The 22468-nt window shown below is 45.4% G+C and overlaps 1 protein-coding gene across 7 annotated transcripts in view; it reads left to right on the plus strand.

The window, feature by feature from the left end:
* Positions 1-1016: 1016 nt before the first annotated feature.
* Positions 1017-22468, plus strand: part of TFAP2B (transcription factor AP-2 beta) — a 30432-nt gene continuing 8980 nt past the window's right edge. For 2 of the 7 annotated variants that reach the window (XM_086707053.1, XM_086707051.1), the window contains exons 1-5: positions 1020-1383; positions 5777-6235; positions 11098-11158; positions 19150-19369; positions 21019-21137. In XM_086707053.1, coding sequence (XP_086563179.1) covers positions 1303-1383; positions 5777-6235; positions 11098-11158; positions 19150-19369; positions 21019-21137 — 940 coding nt within the window. In that variant the 5' untranslated portion in view covers positions 1020-1302. Of the gene's footprint in view, positions 1384-3007; positions 3153-3328; positions 4335-4524; positions 4552-5776; positions 6236-11097; positions 11159-19149; positions 19370-21018; positions 21138-22468 lie in introns of those variants that run through there. The other 5 variants (XM_086707054.1, XM_086707050.1, XM_086707052.1 and 2 more) reach the window with 5 other exon arrangements.

A 22468-nucleotide genomic window follows, 5' to 3' on the forward strand; every position in this document is an offset into this window, starting at 1 on the left:
TGGGAATCCTTCCGTACCCTGAGAGGGAGTAGAAAAATAGAGGGGGTGGGAAAAAGGAATGAGGTGAGTATTCGCTTCGGGATGAAATTCGTGAACCTTGTGCCTTTTTAGGGCTCCCGTTTTCAAGGTTTGGTTAACTTTGTTATTGTTGTTTGTTGTTTATGTTTTCCTTCTGGAAAAAAAAAAAACTAGACAATTCACCTCACTAAGGAAAAAAAAAAACACTCAGAACAAAAACAAACAAAATCCATACATACTAAAATATTTTTCACTATTTCTTTTAAGAACATCCTGCTTAAATCTTCCAAGGGTTCAGGTGACCATTTGTTGACTGTCCATGATTAAAACCACTTAAAAGTTACAGACAACAGATGCAGATATAATGTCCTATGTCTCTACAAAGAAGGCTCGAAATTAAGATTGTGTGAATGTCTGCATGTGTTGTTCCCAACATCTGAAAAAAAACCAAAACTTCATAATGTGGAGACTCTAAACAAGAAAAGAATGGCACATGGAATTCGTTGAAAATGCACACAAATAACCCTTAAAATGACAAACAAGACAGATTGAGGTGTTCATACAGTATTTAAGCTTCCAAACATGTAGGACAAAATGACCAAAAAATATTAGAAATGGTCACTGTGGTGAGCTGGCTTTTTTGGTTCTATTCGGACAGAGATACAGTTTAAAAAAAAAAAAAGTTTGTAGACATCAATACAGAGAAATTGCCCTAAAAAATCCCCAAATCCAGCTTTCAAAATACCCTCCTGCTGAACACACATGAATAGGAGCTTTTGTGTTTAAAAATCTCAGTAATGGTCCCCCTTTTAAAATCTACATAGAAAATGGGGGACTGCTGGTCCCCTGGTTTCTCATTATGAATTGTAAAGACTTTAGTCAGTGGCTACAATGATTCATCATTTTCCATATAGAGGTTTTTAAATGTGTATGTTTCTATTAATCACACTGCACGCCTATCTCTCCTTTAAATGCATGTTTAGAGTCTGTAGACTCTGCGTGACCCAGGGGTGCTTATATAACTCAATGTGGGTGTCTGGGTGTAAATACGTGTTTATGATTTTTATAATATATATGTCTGTGGGTTGCATCTAACTCCTGTGTGTGTAACAATGTTTTTCCCTCTGCTGAGGCTTACTTCTCCAGCCTATTGTTTGAGACAACAGATATAAGTTGCGATGGGAGAGGAGCGTCGGATTTGGTGTGTATCCCCCATTTCCAATTATAGATGGATCATTACAGACAGCGGAGTCCTGAGAAGCCAGACATCTGCTCCTCACATGAATGCACTCACCTCCTAGAGACCAGGCTGCCATCATGCTCTGGAAGCTCGTGGAGAATGTCAAGTACGAGGATATCTATGAGGTGAGCCGACACCCCCAGATGCATCTTAGAGCTTTGCAGATACAGAATTTGAGCTTCTTGACACCCCAACTGATATATATTTTTCAGCTATTTAGTCGTAGATTTCCGGTCGGTTTTCTCAGCTTTCTCTAACTTTTAGAAAAGCTGGCTGGGGGAGAGACTTCACTATTCGGAAAAAGGGACTTTAAGCTTGAAATCTGGCTACTTTAAAGTTAGGAAATTTCTCTCTTTTCGTTCTTTTTTTTTTTTTTCTTTTATTTTTCTTTCCCTCTTCTTCGCTCCCCCCCCCCCCCCTTAGGCTTTGATGGGGAATGTGGTGCTACTCAACGTGGGCAGAGAAAATAGAGACTGATCAAGGCAGAGGCTCTCCTGGGTTTGAGTGTAGGAGAGAATTAGATGTTCAAGCCTCATTCGTAACAGACTCGGGCTTTTAATTTTTATTTTCAATAATATTTCTGAAATCGATAACAAACGGATCCAAGTAGAGGACGGAAAATTAGAAGGAGGGAGGTAGATAGCTAGATGGGTGTCGATAGAGCAGAAGCTAAGGAGTCCTAGCAGACCTTTTTTTCTTTTTTAAAAAATCTTTTTCCTTGTGTTTTGCTTTTTTGAGAGTCAGTGCGTCCAACACCCCGTTTGGGGGTATTTTTAACGCAGTGTTCTGCCCTTGTTGAGCGCGCACGGCTCTCCAGCGCTGGGGTTGGCGCAACTCTTCTAGGGCGGGGGAAGTTGCCCGGAGCCCGGCGGGGCCGGGGGCCGTGGCCGGGGCCGGGGCCGCGCTCGCCGCTGCCCTGGTCGGCCTCCGGCGCCGGCTGACGCGGCGGCGGGGCGGCTCCGGGGCTGGCGGGCGAGGCGGGCGAGGCGGGCGGGGCGCGCGGCGCGCGCGGCGGGACGGGGAGGGGACGGCGGCGAAGGCCCGCGGAGCTCCGCTCCGAGCGGAATGGCCTCGCAGACCCCGACTTGGGAGCCGTGGGGAAGAGGGCAGCGCAGACTCGAGGAGACGTCGAGGGAGGGAGGACGGGAAGAAGCGCTTGGAGGGAGGGCGCCGCAGAGTTAGGGAAGGGGGCAGGGGGAAGCTGGCGAGCCGGGCGACCGAGACCGTAAAGCGGAAAAGTTGGAGAGAGGAGGAGGACGGGAAGCCAAGTCCTGGGCGACCGGCGCCAAGTAGCGCTCGCTCGGTCGTACGGAAAGGTCGCGGTGGGACGCACAGAGGTGCCCCGAGCCGGTGGGGGAGAAAATGCGACCCCGGCACTCCGGGAAGACTCTGGAAAGCCCGGCCGGGAGGCGCCTGGCGGATACAGGGAACCGGCCGCGCACAGAGGCGGCCGCTAAGCCCCGACTGACGCCGCGGGCCCAGCCTCACCCCCGCGGACTGGGGCTCCGCGGCCCCACCGCCGCCCGGCCGCCGCGTCCCGTCCCGCAGGCAGCCAGTGCCCCCAGCTCCGGCCGGGCCGGAACCCTAAGTGTGTGTGTGGGTGTGTGTGTGAGACAGAGAGACAGAGAGACAGAGAGATGATGAGGGTTTTCCTTTCCTCTTTGTGGCGGTGTATCGACTGTAACGAAGAGCCGCGCCTCCGCCTGGTGGGGCTTGTTTCGGTTCGGCCTCCTTTTCTTTCTTTAACAGGCGGGATAATGGTAAAGTCGAAGGCGCTAGAACTATCTTAAAGAATGTGAGCGCCCGAAGTGAGCATGACACTCACGGAGATGGGGTCATGGTGTGTGTGAACAGCTCGGAATATACATAGAGGGATTTCAGTGGGTTCCCAAAAGTAAGCAGGATAAAACTTGTTCTTTGCTTACGGAAAGTAAACTGGCTAAATGAGATAGGAGGGAGGGAGAGCAGAAAGAATAGAGGGAAAGAGGAAGAGGGAGGAGTGGAGTGCAAGAGGGGTAGAGAGAGGAGACCAAAATGGGAAGGAGGAGGGAAGAGAGAGAAGAGAGGGGAAGTGAGAGCGAGGGAAAGAGAGGGAGGAGAGAGAATATTGCAGGTACCCTTATCTGGCTAAATTTTCTGATCAAAACTATAGGAGAACCAGCAGCCCTGTGGAAGGAACCTTTTCAAGTCCGGAGGAAGGTTGAACTTTAACAGAAATGGCAGTCAGGCCAGTTGAACGGGTTCCTGAAACATCCCAGAAGGTTTTCTGTTGCCCCTGGCTTTGCCTGGAAAGGATACTTTTAGTGTACTTGGAGATTGATTGCATATATTTTAAATTGAGGTAAAAATCACAGACTGAGCAGTGAAAAGGGACTGGTCACACAAGGGATGAAAAAAAAGCCCTATCTCTCTCCAGTCCTTTAATAAATCAGCATAATCTCCAATATTCAGTGCAAATCTGCAAACGTCACTTGTAAACAACCAGGCCCACCGGTTTACTTTTCTCTCCCCTCCAAATGATGAGGCAACGCCTTTCTATTTTGTTTTTCTAATCTGCACACAAAGCACCTAGGGCGATCAGTTCTTCCCATTAGGAAAGTCCCTCTCCAGGAACAAGGACACCTACATTCTGTACAAGCCCCCAGCAATGCTCTCCCTCACTGCCTTGTCCAAAGTATCAGGGGCTGCCTTACGCGTGTCCCCGGCTCAGTTAATTGAAGTTCTGCCTCTTTCCTGCTAAACTTTTTCCCCAGTCTGCCTTTGCCAGCCCCCTCGTCTGATTACATCTAGTAATTCTCCACTGAATGAACGTCATTTACAATAGTAGGGGAGCTCTGCGCTCGCTGCTGCTTCACGCTCCATTTGTCCTCCATTCTCCCTTTAAAGTACTCGTGTAATATTAATAGTCATGAATATCAATTATTATGAGGCGGTGTAGGCAAGCGGAGGGAGGAAGGGGCGCTGGAGCAGTCTGAGCCCAGCTTCGGGTGGAAGAGGACTGCATCTGGAGCCCCGAAGAGCGGCAGAAGAAAAGAGGCCAAAAAGACAGCAAGAGACACGATGAACAGCTCTGTCTGTGTGTGACAGGCATCGCCAATCTTGTTTGGGGGGGGGGGGGATTTTTTTTTTTTTTTTTGATGGCTTGTCCTGGAAACCCCTCAAGCTCGGCTCCTGTGTCCAGCTCGTTTCTCTGCTGGACTCCTTGATTTTTTTTTTTTTTTAAATCACTGTTTGATTTTGAGCAGTAACCAGGCTTTTTTTTCCAGATGTTAGTCCACACCTATTCATCCATGGTGAGTTTGGATTCACGTTGTACCAGAATTGCATGCTCCCCCCTCTCACTGTCTCTCTGTCTCTCCGTCTCTGTGCGTGCGTCTCACTCTCTCTGTCTCTGTCTTCCTTTGAGCGCCTTTGGCTTGGTAATTTAGCACCATAATTGGAGGAGGCTGCAGCTGCTTCTCTCTGCATTGTGTGTTCTCCGTCTGAGCTCCATGAGTCAGCTGGGGAGGGGGGAGGCCGCAGAGAAAAACTTTTTATTTGCCACTGCAGTTTGGAAATTTAGGTGACAATTTCTCCAAAAAAGAATCACGGGGACTTTACCAAAACACTTCCACAAAGGACAGGGAGAAACTTAAACATCCCTCTCACACACACACACCTCCCCCTTCTCCTTCCACTCAGTTTGCCACTCCAGACAGAACCAACAGTAAGTTGTCTGGGCTTTTTCTTGTTTTTCCCTCCCCAGGTCCTTAATTTTCACACCCTGGAGTATCATAGCATTAGATACAGAAAAGCAACCATAGAAATAACTCCTTCGAACCACGACTCAACTTAAAGGAACGTGGGTTCAGGATGTAATTTCAAATGAGATCCATTTCAATCAAACAGTATTTAAATGATTTAATTCCTCTTGGGGAGGGAGGGGTGACTGGGAACTCAGAGTAGGCAGATTTCTCAGAGCTCCTGGAATTATCAGGTTGTGTGGGGAGCACTTGGTCAGCTGGCTGGGTTGCCAGTGAAGGCAGAAGTTGGTTTGGAACAGGAGCAGCAGCAGAGCAAACAGTATGAAGTTTTATTTGTTATGCTTTGCACCTCTGGAAGAGTTAGAAAAGATAGTTTAAAACACCCAGAAGAGGAAACACTGTACGGGAGGCTCCTATATTTTTAATTAAGGAATTTAGAATTCCCCCCATACATTCAGTTACTTGACCCTTACCCCTTTTGCCTGCTTTGCACTCCCAACAGCAGGCTCAGATGTTGGTTAAGTGGGTGGTGATTCTACCCACTTTTCCCCTCAAAGCCTCGCGTTTGGAATTGCTGAAATCATGTGCCCTCTGAGTCAACCTGGGAGTATAAGTTTCAGACTCTTGCTTCCCCTGTCCTGGGAAGAATGTACAGAAGCGGGGCTTCTCCATTAGTCGCTTGTATTTTTTTTTCTTTCTCTCTCTCTCTCTCTCTCTCTCTCTCTCTCTCTCTGTCTCTCTGCTTCTGTCTCTCTCTCCTTCTCTCCGCTCCCAGGACCGGCACGATGGCGTCCCGAGCCACAGTTCCAGGCTCTCACAGCTGGGCTCGGTGTCTCAAGGACCTTACTCCAGCGCCCCGCCGCTGTCCCACACCCCGTCGTCAGACTTCCAGCCGCCCTACTTCCCGCCTCCCTACCAGCCGCTCCCCTACCACCAGAGCCAGGACCCCTACTCCCACGTCAACGACCCCTACTCCCTGAACCCACTGCACCAGCCCCAGCAGCATCCCTGGGGGCAACGGCAGCGGCAAGAAGTGGGTTCAGAAGCCGGCTCTCTCCTGCCCCAGCCTCGGGCCGCCTTGCCCCAGCTCTCGGGCCTCGACCCCCGGAGGGACTACCACTCGGTCCGCCGGCCAGACGTGCTGCTGCATTCGGCGCACCACGGCCTGGACGCGGGCATGGGTGACAGCCTCTCGCTGCACGGCCTCGGCCATCCCGGAATGGAAGACGTCCAGGTAACCACAAACAAACAAATGAGAAAGACAATAAATAAATAGTGAGTGCCCCGGGAGATGGGAGGGGTGGGGGAGGGGCACTCTGCATCCTGGTAGGGGGGAGAGAGTTTCCATCTTTAAAACGGGACTAGCTGGACACGACTTATATAACTGTTTATGTGTTATGCATGTAGTGGCGATTTCTGGAGGTCCAGTTATGAAAGCTGGAACCACTAGAAATGAAATCTTGAAGGAGAAACAGATGCATGTACGGGCTGATAGTTTAGGGTCATCACAATCAAGGCTAGTTGTTTTTCCTTTTGCCTTAGCTACTTCCTTTTTCTCTTGTACTTTGTGCTGGCAAGCTAGGTACCCTCCCAACCACCACTGCCCCCCGCCATGCAGGTTCCATAGTGGGCCTGTCCCCTGACAAGGCAGGTGAAAGCTTGGGCTGCTTAGAGTCTGGGGCTTCAGCACAGAGGTGCAAGGGCCTCTTGGGCTCCAGAGGTTCCTGCTGGATGTTAAGCATGACAATGCACATGGGACAGAAAAACATGTGCTATGATCATCCAAACCAGGTCCTACTTTGAATGTCCCATAAGCTGCTGAGCCCTTTTTGAAGATAAATGAGTTCCAAAGTCATCTCTGGAGAAATGGAATAATTGTAGGGGTGGGGGTGACCCAGAAAGCCATAATTCTGCTTGGGAGTCCAAGAGGACACATACCATTTTGGAGAATTGTTTTCACCTCTTGGTGCATCCGACGACTATGGAGCAGTATTCTCCACATCCCTCCTCAGTTCTCCCCTCCATTAATACTCTCCTCTCCCCAAAGCCACCATCCCAGTTAGACAGGCATCACGTGTTTGTTTCTTAAAACAAAAGGCTCAAAACACTCCCCCCCCCCACTCCCTAACCCATCTGCAACCTACACAATGGAGCCTGATTTGGTTGAGAATACTTGGTTAAACTAAACAAAGAAACATCAAAGAAATGATTTCGAAAAACTGTCTGGGTGATTCTGAGCAGGTCTCCTTTTGCTCCCTAATTTAAATAGTCTGCAGAAAGGATAAATACGGTTGAAAGGTATTTGACACTTTGGTCTCATTGGCATAGTTGTATATATTGTGCATCGTTTTAGACGTACCTCTAAAGCAAAGGAAAATGAAATGGGAAAGGGAAAAGTCCTTCTGTTTTACCTTACTGGGGAAAATATACATTTATTTCGGACAGTTAAAATGCGGTGACAGCATCAAATGCTGCCTGTGTGTAGCCTGTGATGGTTTATTGTTTTAGAAGAAATTCAGTTATTTATTATTTCCCAAAATAATAGGATCACATGATTTGTGGCTGGATTTACCCATAGTAACATGAACGATAGTTTTGTTGGTTTAATCAAGCTTGATGATCCCTGTCTGGAGAAACTGCTCATTTCAGAATACCATACAAGAAGGAAATATTTAATAGCTTTTTAAAAAATGTATTGAGGTAATGTGTGTCTGGGAGGGGGCAAGTTTTTAAATTAACCTTTCTGAGTATGGCTCAAAGTGCTAGATAATGAAAGTGGACCAACTCATCACCACTGCTGTTGGCAATGCTAACGCACTGGCCGTGTCACCACCACCCTGCAGGCCCAGTGACTCAGTCAGTCGAACCCAGGAATTCTCTCAAAACAGGGAATAGATTTCTTTGGTCTCAGTTTAGTTTGGTTTTAGTTTAGTTTAGTTTTTTAGTTTTTTTTGTTTTTTTTTTTTTGTTTTTTAAGATAGAATTGTGAGGGGTTTTGAGTGTTTGGTCAAATGCAAAGGACGAGGGAAGCACAGGACCAGTTCAGGGTGTATTGGGGAGAACACCCGCATCAAAGCGTCGCGCGGCAGGCTGAGTTGTTGCGTCGAAACAAGGACGGCGGAGGTGCAGAGAGCCCAGAGGAGAGAAGGTGCAGGCCCCAGCCCACGCATGCTCCCCACCTCTACCCAGTTCCTCCCCCAGAGGCTTCCAAACCCGTCATCTGGCGGGGTGGGGTGGCTCGCGGGACTTTCTCTGGACGACCTTCAGTGCACGGGGTCACGGGGGATACATCCTGCGCTTGTCCCAGGCTGCAGGGAGGATCTCTGTCTCCGCGGCGGCGATGGCAGGCCTTCTGAGGCAAGGATGCCCTTGACACGACAGGGGGCAGGTGACAAAGAAAGACGGGGGAGAGATGTACCTAGGACCGGCCCCGAATGCAGGGGCTTCGCCTCAGCTGCTCCATCCCCGAGGATCCACTCCGAGTTGCTGGGGGGGGGGGGGGGGGGCGGGTAGGGGTGGGGAGAGGGGGGAGGTGAAGTTACCCGAGCCGGTGGGGATTTCACCGTTTCCTGCAGCTACGGATTGGGTTGGCTGCGCCTGACCAGTCTTTAAAAAGGGACCAGAGGGTGCCTCCGCCTGGACCTCAGTCACTTGTACGAACTCGAAGACCTAGTGTGTGTTCCGGATCCCTCTCCCTGCCCCCTCCCAGCCGCGGACCTGACAGGTCCCCAGGGCGCCGCTGGGCCAGAGGGCCTCAACGCGAGGGGTACTCACCTGGCCGAGGGTTGGTTTGTGGGTACGTCGTGTGACCCAGACACACGCGGAGGGCCACCGCCCCGACCGACCGTGAGAGAAGATGAGGGGAGCTAATTAACCAAATGCTTCTAATATTTTTTTAAATGAAACTATAAAACCCTGTCAATTTCTATTTCAATTTACTCACAGGGGCTATTAAACTAGCAAATCGCAGTTTGGGCTCTGGGTATGCTACATTTCACCCATTTGCGTGTATGTGTGTTGGGGGGTGTGCACTGTTAAAAAAAAAAAAAAAAAAAAAACTCCGGAAAAACAGCATCAGAGAGAAAGATGGAGTGAGATGACACCTACTTTGGAGTTTAGTTGTCGTGAACCCCTCTTTTCTTCTTCCAGTCTTTGCTCCCTAACCTCGCATCACCTCTACTACCCCTGAGTATAAGCATATAAGGACGTTGTCAAACCCCACCACACACACACACACACACACACACACACACACACACACACACACACCAGTGTCTTAAAGCAACCCCTGGTATCACTTTTAACTAAAGAAGTCTAGTAATTACGAGTCTGAGTTGTTTTTCTGCGCTTCCGCATGCAGTCCTAATTAAATCTTTACGATCCTCCCTGTGACGATTAAGCGCCAGCATGCTGCGTGAATATCCTGTACAAAAACCCAGCAGGCGGCCGTAATTAGATAGAAAATCAGACAAGAGCCTTCTCATTAACTACCACAACTACCCCACGTCGCTGATGAGGCGTATATACATATTTACGTATTGGCGTGAGGGTGAGGTGTGGGGGTGCCCTGGGTCCCGGCCCCCGAAATCCGGGGCCTGCCCGCCCACAGTCACCGACGACTATTTTGGTCTTGAGTGGACGCCTCGCAGTGTAGACACGTGAGCATGGCAAGGCGTGAATCGTGTGTGTGCGCGCGCGCGCACGCGGGTGTGCAAGGTGGGGGTGTCTTGAGGAGTTCCGAGCAAGTTGTACGAAGTATTTGTTAAAGCGTTTTACTGTCTCTTAATATGGACATGGCATGTTGCAACATGGAAAACGGGTCTTATGGGGAATAACAATTTTCCTCACCTTTCCGACAACTGAAGAGTGACTCTTAAAAACGTAAAGAAACAAATTAACATGCTCCTCCCCCGCTCCTCGTGATTAGATTATCTCGTGTCTAATGTGCTGCTTGTTTGGGGTAGACAGTCTCTTCCTTGTGATGAACACACACCCTGTCTGGGGATGAGGTGTGAGTGGGTGGGAGGTGCTGTGAAAACACAACCTCACTCCCAAGCCGTTTGCTTTTTACTTCTCTGTCGAGTGGGGGACAGATTGGTCCGAACGTAGGTTTCTAAGAATCAAGGAAAGCAGCGGTACATTTCAGAAAGACCTTGCATTTATTTTTCATTTGGGGGGGGGTGGGGTGGGGAGAGGAGGGAATACAGTGCTTTTGGATGCCCTGGGACGCACAGCCAGAACTTCTGTATTTGTGCATCCTGACAGTAAGAAACTCATCCCAACAGCCATTTCCCCTCAGAAGTGCTGCCAACACCCAGGGTTGAAACTCCCCTTTAGGATAAGACTGTGGCACAGAAGGTGAATGCTCTTTGCCAGAAGCCAGGTGCTCACTGGGAGGATCGGGGGCTCTCTGTGTGTCTGTGGTTACTGTGGCCCTAACAGGTGTGCTTCTTGCTGGGAAGTAGCAGCAGCAGGATTGGGAGGGGAAGCAAACTGTGCAGGTTCCTCTGAGGGATTGTCAGGCAGCAAGAAATTCATAGCACACAAGGACGTGTACGGACTGAAGAGTGTGTGCGGTCCTGCCAGCTTGCAAACGTGTTCCTATGTGTTGCTGTTTGCATTCCATTCCAAATTGCTCAGACTTTAATTAAAATCCCATAATGTAAACTATTATGTATTTGTAAAGTGACTCTGGGGTTAAGATGTGCTGGGATAGAACTGAAAACAGGAATTATCCGTACTTATATTGGTGAAAATCTTTCAGCTGTTGCCAAATTTTCACAATTCATAAGAGCAAGTAATATGAAAGTTTATATGTCTGTGTAACATCTATGTTTAATATAATAACTAAACCAATACTGCATCCCAGATGTCTCTCGCAGTTTCCTTTTTCCTCCTCTTCCATTGGAAGAATTTATAATTTGGGTGACTTTCATTTCTATGTTGATTTGGAGGTAATAATGATAATAATAAAACCTCCCTTTGTGAATTAATATAAATGGAAATAACAGAAACTCCAGTTTGGAATGACATGATTTATGTGTGCAATTCTTTAATATCCAGTCAATTTGAATAGTGATGTTTTTATATTCACAGTCAGTTGAAGATGCCAATAACAGCGGCATGAATCTATTGGACCAGTCTGTCATAAAAAAAGGTATGGATTATTCCTCCCAAAAGTAAGCAAAGTTTTCCTGTGCAGTCATGTCTTTATGAGTTTTCGCTTTGGGGGAATTCGTTATTTTATAAGAGAGAAGTGTTTGTGCACAATCACAGGACAAAGGTGTAAAAGGCCTGGGTGTAAAAGGCATGTTGGGAAGAAGGAAACGGGGAGGGGCAAAGACAGAAACCCAGATGAGAGAGACAGAGGGACAGAGACTGTTGCCACTTTCTCATGGTACATTTGGCAGCAATTGTAGATACATCTTAAATAACCGAACTACCATCATGTGTGGAACTGGTTAGGAAACACTGCTTTCAAAAATGTGCTATAATTATTTCATTTATGACTGGAGTTTGCTGAGCTAAACCCTAACCTAAGTCATTGAGACAGGTCCTTCTCTTGTTTTTGTATTTGATTTTTGTGTGTGGTAATTCTGTTCCCAGTTCTCTGTCTTTTATGAGTTCTTTATTATTTTTTTTTTTAAAAATCCTGCGAAATGTGTTGCTAAATATGCACATCCCGAGAAGTTGAGACAGCCTATGCACATTTCTAAATCTTCCTACATATGCATTCATGATTTAGTGTGACTGTGGAATCACCCCATACTGTTAAAGGGCATGTGATATTAACAAATGTTTGCAGTCTCTTGTACAGCTGTAAGCAAAATAATTAACTAATTAAACTAATTAAATGTAATTACAATAACTCATTTCGGGCGTATTGCAGCTGCTTAATTTTTCCCCCTCTCTTCTGACAGTCACTGAGAGAATGCCTGGCGATTAGTATGGCTGCCGAAAGGCCCGAATGTCACTCACATGCCACCAATTTAGGAGCTTGAATGTGTAAACAGTGCAATCTTTAATTATCGCTAGAGCTGGTATTTGGAGATACAGTTTTAACTACTGTAACCCTTTCTTATCGATTCTGGAGAAGGCCCGTCCTTATATTTGATGTCAACAATCCCTAGCTTCTGTCAGTTATGATTAATTTGAACCACATGACAGTCACAAAAACAATTAAAGAAAAGGTGCTTTGGAAAGGAATGCAAAATCAAGCCTGGTACAGTAGAAGGGTTGTGAAGTAAGGATTCCAAACAGGGTGGGGTATTCTAAATTATCTTCCTTTACAAAGACAGAAAAAGTGGCTTTGGAGGTGAAGGATGGGAGCTGGGACAGGGGTGGGGGGAGCTGTACTTGAATAATGCCATTTGGCTTTGGAATGTAATATCCTGAAGAAGAATGGTCAGATTTGGGGCAAAACTATTTATTTTGAGTGTTGCTCCAAACATCTCTCCCTATCTTCTTTAGATAGTGTCATTTCAGTTTTTAATGCCAGCTTTCCGGTTTGCTCGGACACCCAGGCTTGGTGCTTAGATTTGCAACTGTGCTGATAGCTCACTTTCACCATTTCCTCTAGGGTCTTCTCTTTTGGATAACTGCTAGTTGATGGGGGCAAGGCAGGGAGAGTGGGGAGGTACTTCCTCATTGGCTTTTCTGTTTCTTTTTTGTTTTAGCCCCCCCTCCCTTTTCACCGGAGGCTAGAACCCCTTATCTCAGGGTTCTGTATCCTAGAAACAACATTTGGGCTGTCAGTGGGTCATGCCCAACAGATGACCAATCAGAAATGTTATTAATAGGCAGGCCAATAAAAATATTTGGAATTTAGTTTGCTTAACAAAATGGACCTGAAAATATTCTTAGATGTAGGCTGCTTTGGTTTCAGGGCTAGTATATGTTTGTCAGCAAAATATGAATATTTATGTATAAGGGTATCTCCAGGAATAAGGAGAATATTGACTAAAGTGGCTGGTTCTGTTCGAAAACATGCAATACTTTTTATGGCCTCTAAAGCCTTTTTTTTTTTTTTTTTTAATGTATAGCTTAAAACATCTAAGTGGCACTCCAGTCACTTTATTGATTTAGGGGGCATGGTATGAATATGAAGTGTTAGGTCAACTCCATTATTTAATACTTCAGGTATTTCCTTTATTACATGAAGAAAAGATCTGAGTATCATATATTTATCTGTAGAGAGTCATGGGTAAAATAGAAATAAGTGGTTGATTTACTTTTCTAGATAACTGTGAATCATTTAAAATAAGGGTATGGATTTACCTGCTTCTTCCTGGCCCTCTGGTCTCTCATTTTTGTCCCCTCCCCAACCCTTATGAAGGATATCTCCCAGAGATTAATTTCATAAAAGAGGAGGTGAGACAGTTTTCAGAACTAAGTTTTCTACATCTCAACAATGGGCAAGGGACTCGGTTGCTTAGTTTATTTTCTAATGGGTTTTTAGAGAGATCTTTAATTTTTATTTTTTGTAGAGGGATTTTTAAAAGTCTACCTCACTAATAAAAGTGCAGCCACTGGCCCAGGTTTCGGTGTCTCTGCTATTATATATACTGAAGCCAGAAGGCCTAGGCATAAAAGATAAAGGTCTCTATGTCTCTCACTGTCTCTAATTATGGAGGGACTCTCTCCTAAAATTTAACCAATTTTTCACCCGTGTTGATATCACCTCATAGATTATAGGCTAGCTCTCCTGTTATGTTTGCTATCTGGGCTTAGCTGACATTTCTGAAGTAATTTAGTTAAGAGGAAATGAGTTGTTCCCAGTAGAGAGAGCAAACGAGTGGAGTGAAGGTAGCCAGCGTGATAAATGGCTCTTTCATTTGAAGATCTCCAGAGCTCGTTTACGGCTAATTTTCTGTATTGGCCCCCTTTGAGCTATTAATGCAATCGGCAGGGACCGTGGCCCCTCTCCTCTTAGCTGCCCCATTAGAGCTCCCATTAAGCTGCCGAGTCTCAACTCCGTGGCAGGAGTGGAGGGAGTAATGAAAGGTGCTTTTTAAACTCTCCTAATCTAAACCGGCAGAGGGTGGTTAATACGATTTGAAGGGGGCTGGTCAATGAGCAATCAATAAAGTAATAATGAGAAGGATTCGGTACATTAACAGTCTAAAAATCCAACGAGACATTAAAAAATCATTCTTAACTCTCAGTTCCATTAAGATTAGGATTCTGGGCCGGGGAGGGGCTGCGTTGGTGCCCAGCTAATATAAATGATCACTGCCACCATCCTATAGCCTAACTAAAAAAGGCTCACCTAGGCTTTAAGAAGAAGTGTTTGGTGCATTCAGAGGCCAAAATGCAATAGGTTTGACACCTTAGAGAGCAGAAAATATGCTGGGATTTCTTGGAAAGGCTAGTGTGGCTGGAGTCCAAGGTTCAAATGTGACTGTGGGGCATTTTCATTGGTCTTGGGGATATCCTGTTTGGTTAGTTTCAGTTCAACCTCAGTTCTTTCCCACTTTTTTCCCCATTAGTTCTGGCCCCTTCCCCATATAAACACTTTGATTTGGTGTGGATTTTCTTTGGGGGGGAGGTAGGAAGAAATTGCCAATTTCAATTACAATGTTGGGATTCTTCCTTCTGACCTAGAAGGTAAAAAAGCACCGAGAGTTATGTCAGAGGCTCTGAAAGGGTTTGAGTTTCCCCTCAAAGGAAGAGGTTCACATTTCCAGAGCTGACTTGGATCCCAATAGGTATTTATTCAACTCAAGACTCGAGATACATTCCAGCCACCCAGGGAGTAATCAGAGTTCACAGAATTTTTTAAAATTTTTATTTATTTTTAAGAGAGAGAGAGAGAGTGAGTAGGGGAAGGGCAGAGAGAGAGGGAGGTACAGAATCCAAAGTAAGCTCCAGGCTCTGAGTTATTAGCACAGAGCCTGACGCGGGGCTCGAACTCACAAACCCGTGAGATCACGACCTGAGCCAAAGTCAGATGCTTAACTGACTGAACCATCCAGGTGCCCCAAGAGTTCACAGAATTTCAAAGTTGGAAAGCTCAGACACTCTTCTCCAACTCCCACCCTCCACCCCCAGTGGGGAGGAGGGGGGAACTGAGATCAAGAGAAGATAAATGACTTTCCCAAGGTCCCACACACCAAGTAAGTGATGGGACCCATTCAGTTTATAGCTTCTTAGACTTTGCCCCTAAAGGATGCTAACACTGGATGTTCGTAGTTCTTTATATGCCTGCCAGCTTTCTTTGTGAGAATCCTTTTATTTTTCTTTCCAGGATTTCAGTGCTCACATTTATAGATGTGCTGTATATCCATGTGAAATAATATTTAGCCCTCAGGTAGATGAGAGACAATGCAAGTATAAAAAGAAAAGGGTGCTCTGCTGGTAAGAAGTACTTATTTCAAGCAGTATTCAACCTCTTGTTGGCTTCCTGGTGCAGCTTACATATTTAAGTCTGAGTACCCTTCAGAGGGACTTACCTTTGAATCCATTAGATGGGTTCATTTCTTCCTTTCTTCCCCACCAGCAGATCAGACCCACAAAGGGTCTGTTTGCAGTCAAACACAGAGATCTCAAGGCTACGGTTTCATAGTTAAGTTTAAAAAATACACATTAAGAGCTAGTCTATTAACACTTTGGTTCTCTATAGTCCACTAATGAATAATATTTTCTGTAATCAGTTTTCCTTCCTCTCTCCTTAAATAAAACTCCAGTCACTCTAATGAAATGCTGATTGGGTTTAAACCTTTTTTCTTCTCCCTAATATAATGCCAGGAAAAAAGGAATGGAGCAAGTTTTGTGGATGTTACATGTAGAAGTTGGCCATGATATGCAACTGAGAACTGAATAGGAAAAAAAAAAAAAACCAACCAGTTTTAATGTATGCACAGAAAATTGTAAACATGTAAAGAACTGAAAGCTTCACGCTGAGTTTTGCTATGCTCCATTTCCTTACCATTTCCTGCTGTCGCTTTAAACCTATCTTAGTCATCTCTGGGTTCCATGAGCAGGAACAGTGTGCTCATAATTACTAACAAATCAACCGGGTCCTGTTGCTATCTGGGTTTATTGATAAGCTGGAGGAAAGCAGAAGGGAAAAGACAAAGAGAATAAAATATGGGGTTAATCAGCTGAGCTAAGCAGGTGTGAAAGTGGAGGGGAAGTTAGATAACACTGCTAGGGATTCAAAGGAAAGTTAGGACAAGAAATGTGTAGGGTATAGTCTAAGATACCAAGATTAAGGTCAGATTGGGAGAGGGTTAGAACCTGAAGATGAGAGAGTAGAGGGTAGGAACATGATTTATACTTAAATTAGAAAATGGAAGGGCACCTGGGTGGTTCAGTTGGTTAAGTGTCCGCCTTCAGCTCAAGTTATGATCTCAAGGTCCTGAGTTCAAGCCCTGTGTTGGGCTCTATGCTGACAGCTCAGAGCCTGGAGCCTGCTTCGGATTCTGTGTCTCCCTCTCTCTCTGCCCTTCTCCCACTCCCACTCTGTCTGTCTCTCTCTCAAAAATAAATAAACATAAAAAAATAAATTAGAAAATGGAAATATAACCTGAAGCATGTCTGCTCAAATGGCGTGCATCTTTGGGGGACGGGGGGAACAGCAACAAAAGAGGACAACAATGTGTTGACAGAAGCTGACTGGATTGGTGATATTTAGGTGATAATGCATTTGAGGAAAGGTACAGTCCATGGAACAGAAGAGAACACTATACATTCCCCAAAGGAAATGGCTCTTGTCAGGTAAATCAGGCAATTAACAATAGTGAAATTAGAGGGCAGGTTATAAAGTGTCTCTAAAGGCTTGGCTTTTAGGGACATCTAAAACTGGGACTCTGAGAAGCAGGTAAAATTCCAATCCTAAGGGGTATTGGTTGTTCAGTATGGGAACTTACTATTTTCAACTTAGTAAGGTTTTTTCTTCTGTTAAAATATTCTATAGTGAGGTTTATTTTCTGTTAAAATATTCTTTCCAAATAGTATTTAAATATGAAAATATTGATGTCAAAGATGAGATTTTTTTACAACTTATTTGTATAGTTCATACCATGTTAAAATTACAAAATTATATCTATATTTTGGAGAAAAGTTTCTCCAAGGTTACTTGAAGCTAATTCCCATGATCGTAAATTATTTGTTTATAGTTCTTGAATACAAATCTGAAATATGGAAATCAAGAGTGCTGTGAAGAATAAGACAGATCAAATTAGATGTGGATGTTGTGTAAGGGAATTAAATGACAAGGTGTTCTCACCAAAATCACTGTCTTTTAAATGACTTTAACTCCGTATTTTACTCAAATGTAATTAATACTCACACTGTGACTTTTCATTGGTTCACTCTCAAAAGGGAATATGAGAATGTGATGAGGGGAATCAGAAAGAAGAAAACATGGTCTGTAGCCCTCCCCGCCCCCCCCCCCAACCAACCAGGACAGTGCAGAAGATCCACTCTGTTACCTAACATCACTCACCTGTTCTGAGACAGGGCCTTGAACTCTGCAGATCCAGAAATACTAAAACATCTAAGGAGTAGCAAAAGGAAATGCTCCAGGACCTCCATCCATTCTCCTAGGAAAATCCTTTCCCATGAGATGTTTGTAAAGGGCCAAACTGCAATTCCTAATAAATACGAGATTTGGGACCCGCCTGGCTTTCAGGAGTCTCCAAACAATCATGGAAGTCTGAATGCTGGAATCTGTAGTAGAGAGAATAAGCTGTTACAAAAATACTCACTGTTGGTTATTCTATACAAGAGAAGTTGTACAACTTGTTTGACATGTAGAGTTTTAGGCTCTGGATGGTGGAAAGAGCATGTCTTCCCCTACCAGGATGATAGGATAAGACATAATCTTTATTAAAGAGAAGGAATGGGAGCCTTCTTTTTCATGCCAGATGCATGTTTCAATAAATCCCCTGAACTGGTGATCAACAAATATTGTTTGAAGATTTGGGGGCTTCATATCCCATCGGAAGAAGCTAAGGTGTAAGGCAAGCCAGGAAAAGTCACCTGCCCTGTGGCTTCTAGAGCCTGCAGAAAGAAAATGAGCTTCAGCAGTGTAGAAGTCCAAGGGAGCAAGACTGCCCGGGAATTGGGAGATTGACCATTCATTGTTCCTCATTCCCAGCCCTTTGGTTCTACTGAGCCCCGCCTCTTCCTGAGGTGCAGATGACACTGAAACACAATTAAACAGAAATACAGGCTGGAGAGACTGAATGCGCCTGGGTAGCAGTGGCAACCAGCTGTCAGCTCTTATTAACTTCTGCATAAAACATACCTTGAGTGCGGTTTGTTATCAATTACTTGCCGAAATGAAACAACTGGGGCAAGGCAAGACCTCCGCTCACATGAATTAGAGTGATTGGTTGATTGATCAGGGCACCTGTTGTAAATCATAACTGCTCCAAACAATCACCAGCCGGTGCTTTAGTTAATTTGTAAACAAAATTCATGTCACTGTGGAATTGCTTTCACTGGAGAGGAGCATTTGGGTTCATTTCTAAATGAATATGTTGTTATGATGTAGGAAAGAATGAGATCCACTTTACAGAAATGAGCAGCTCTTTCGAGCCCAAGCTTAATGGTATTACTTGGCTGTTCTTGAGCACAGTGTCTGAAAGAGCCCACTCTCCAATGCTCTCCAGTGATGACCATAGATTTGAGTCCAATAAGAAAGGAGGGAGGGGTTCTCATACAGAACATTGGTATTACCATTTTATATCATTGATAATGTAATCACTCCCAGGCTTCAGCACCAAATATGATTATTATCCTTAGGGGATGGATGAGGAATCTAGGATTCAGAGAGGTTCACTGAGATATCTAAGGTCACAAGCTAGCACATGGTGGAATAGGATTTGCCGGGTTTCACAGCATAATTCAAACTCTGGGCTGTCTGTTTTGATTTTGTATAGTAAGCGGGACTGTGGCAAGGGGGGCACTCATAGCTACACACATGGGGTAAGTTTCCAGAGGAGTGATGGCTTTTCCATTTGTTTGTACACAGTGCTCTGAACGCACCGCAGCCCCACTGGAACAAACACTTCCTCCTCCAGCTTTCCACTTGGCGCCTGTCCTGTGGCCTCGCCCCTGCGCACGCACCGACACATTCTATCAGCCGGTCACCAGGATCGAAACCCGGTCACCTTTATGGCATATTTTTTTTCTCCCTAGTTCCGGTTCCTCCCAAATCTGTGACTTCTCTGATGATGAATAAAGATGGCTTCCTGGGAGGCATGTCCGTCAACACCGGCGAGGTATTTTGCTCGGTCCCGGGCCGTTTGTCTCTGCTCAGTTCAACTTCAAAGTACAAAGTAACTGTGGGAGAAGTTCAGAGACGGCTTTCGCCCCCCGAATGCCTCAATGCGTCTCTCCTCGGCGGCGTCCTCAGAAGGTAAAACCCCCAAATCGGTTACTATGGGGTGAAGGAAGAGGGCTCTCCCGGAAACCAACATACAGCCGGGCGCAGTTGCCTAGCAACTGGGCGTCCAGAGCGCGGCCCCCTCCCCCCCCCAGCTGCGCGTGCGGAGAGCTACGGCCGCCACGTGCTGAGGGCAGCGCGCGCAAACGCCGCCGCCCCGGGACCCACGCGCCGCCAGCGCGCGCCGCCTCGCCCTCCCGCTGCGATCGGTGGCGGGAGCCTCCCACTTTCCCTGCCCTCTGCCTGGCGCGGGACTCCTTCCCAGCCCCGGGACACTTCGAGGGCGTTCTGTAGCCTGAGTGAAACTCAGAACCGACACACACTTATCTAAAACAGACGTTTCATGGAATAAACCACTTTGTACCAGTAACGTACTGTGATACTTCTCTGTTTTGTTTTAAAATATGTTTGGCGGCCGACTAAATCGGTCACTAGCCACCAAAGCATTGTTCCCTCGGCTTGAAAAATTCTGCACTAGACTTGCGACCTCTTGTCTTCAGTAAGAACACCGCCAATAATAACAATGGAATATTAACAGTTATCCCGTGGGGGCATTCAAATGGTCCTCAATATTGGAGGAAGACATTTCATGGACTCCTTGTGAAAAATGGAGGAAGAGGTGGCTTTTATCTTAAGATTTTAAAGCCTCTCCCCAGATTCTCTGCCAGTGCCTGGACAGAGGACACTTTGGTAGTGTCTCTGATAGGAAGGTGACGCTGTAGGAGACGAACTTTTCAAGCTGGCCTATTTGGGGGGTTGAAAGTCCCTTTCTTTCCTGAAAGTGGCTGTGTGAACTGTACCACCAGAGAGGTCAGAGTAACTGGGTTTTTTCTTGTATTTTTGCCAAGACTTTAGCACATACAGGGAGAGATGAGGGAGGAAGTAAGGGGGTGACTCATGGATTTTTCTCACTTTGAATCCTTTTGCCGTGCTCTCCAAGTGAGTCCTTTGAGTCCTGGAGTGTGGAAGTTTCTTTCATTCACCCCCTGGGCATTGAGTGTGTGTGTATAAAACTTGCTATGAGATTAAGTGAGATAATCAATATACAGTGCTTATCGCATAACTAAACTCCCTAAAGTGTTAGTTTAACTGTTATTGCGATTACCATCATCATGTTGGTTTCATGTTTCAGTCTTCCTTCCCCTTTTAACCCAACTCCATCTTACAGCAATTCTTGACCCCTTCCTTCCTCGAAAGGCCCACCTGTTTCAGCTAGTGCCTTCTCTCTGAACCACCCAGTTCTTTCCTTCTTTTCAGCAAGGTAGCGCTTGCCCAGTTTCTGCTTTACCAACTGGCTCCATTACAAGGAAAGAGCTTGTGTGTTTGCATGTGCAACTTCTACCTTTCTGGACCCACAACCTACATCCTAATTATTCCCATCTGGTATCATTTTATTTTCTCATGAGATAAAAAAAAAAAGACTCAATTTTTTTATGCTCTGTATTGCAGAAATTAAGCAAACCTCAGCAAACTATCAGCAAATAACCACAAGGAAAGGGGGAAAATGTGCTAACCTCAAGTTAAAACCTCTTCAAGCTCCACTGGGCTTTAGATTGCTAAGTCTAAACTTTGTTTCAGGAATACTCTGAGGTTAATCAGAATGTTAATTCTTGCAATTTCAGAGCCAAATCGAAAAATGGGGGGAGATCTTTGCGAGAAAGGCTAGAAAAAATCGGTTTGAATTTACCCGCGGGCAGGCGCAAAGCAGCAAATGTCACGTTACTCACCTCCCTGGTGGAAGGTAAGCAAGACGTGTGGCCATTTCACGAAGTGGCTGAGTTTAACTGTTGGCTGAAGGCTGACATTTTACACGTTTCATGATTAACTGGAAATCACTGCAATTGTTGTGCCCTTATGAGTCGAATGTCAAGAGGCTGCCTGAGAGAAGTTCAAAGGTCCTTTTACTTAGAGGGAACTGGCAATTGTAGAGAGGCCAAAGGACATGTGCAAGAGTGCCTAAGCTCTGGAGAGTGCTCAGGTCCAGACTCTAAGGCAGTGCAGAGGTCACTTGTACCACCATGTGCAGGAGACAGTGTGTGAAACTCCCTCTGTATGAATTCTCGCAAGAGTAACTCTGTAAGCAGCAATCCATTTTATATTCCTCTCCTTCCCAGGTTCTACCTCTGAATCGTCAGTAGTAGAAAGCACATTGTCTTTTTTCATAAGGAAACTATTATTGCACTCCTGACCCCTAATGGTTATTTTAAAACTCATGCCACTCCCAGGGTTCTATCTCCTGCTGATTACCTGGGACTTATTATTATTATTGAAATATGGCTTAATAAGGCCAATGACGCCTAGGAGAAAACAGGGTGCAGGGTGGTGCTGAGGAAACATGGAGGGGAGTCACGTATGATCTTCAGTGTAGATTCATCAATTGTGAATTAAACAGCCATAATTATGACAGGCACATTCTAATTTGCTCATCATTTTTGGGTTGGGGATGATATTTATGGTATGTAATAAACAGGAACTTCTACACAGTTGAGAACAAGAGGATCTGCAGTTAATTTGTGGGACGGGGAAGGGATAGGAAATACAGCCAGATGGTCTTAATGAAGGAAGTTATAGAATTTTCTCTAGAGTCTAACATGTTGGTCTTGGTTTTTTCTTCTATTTTTATGGATGTGATATTATGACACTCCTGTGGGGAATTGGTTTTTGGAGGAGATCTTAGAATATGTAAGCAGCAACCATAAAGTCATCACATTTACAGGCATTGCACTTTGCCATCTTTAAGGCAGAGTTGCCTGGCCCAAACTTACCCTCTGGGGAAGCAGTCACCAAATTTCCAGATCACACTGATTAGCAGTTGATTCTCAGCCTGGGGGGTTTAGTTTTTGCCCTTCAGGGATTTGTTAGTATCACAATCCTCATTTTAAAAAGCAGTCAAGGTTATCTCTGCCTAAGACTTGAATTTGGGTGTAGAAGGAAGGAAACTGTAAAACTACTGAAGTTATAATAGTTAGTTGGCAATTTTCAGTTTTATGGATCTGGATCGTTGTAAGCACCATGCCTGAAGTCTTTTGTTGTTACTATGATAATGATGATTAAAAGTAAGTCATGCTCCTT

The sequence above is a fragment of the Puma concolor genome, chromosome B2, assembly GCF_028749965.1.
Source record: "Puma concolor isolate L17-30 chromosome B2, mPumCon1.1.hap2, whole genome shotgun sequence".
Classification (NCBI taxonomy): Eukaryota; Metazoa; Chordata; class Mammalia; order Carnivora; family Felidae; genus Puma; species Puma concolor.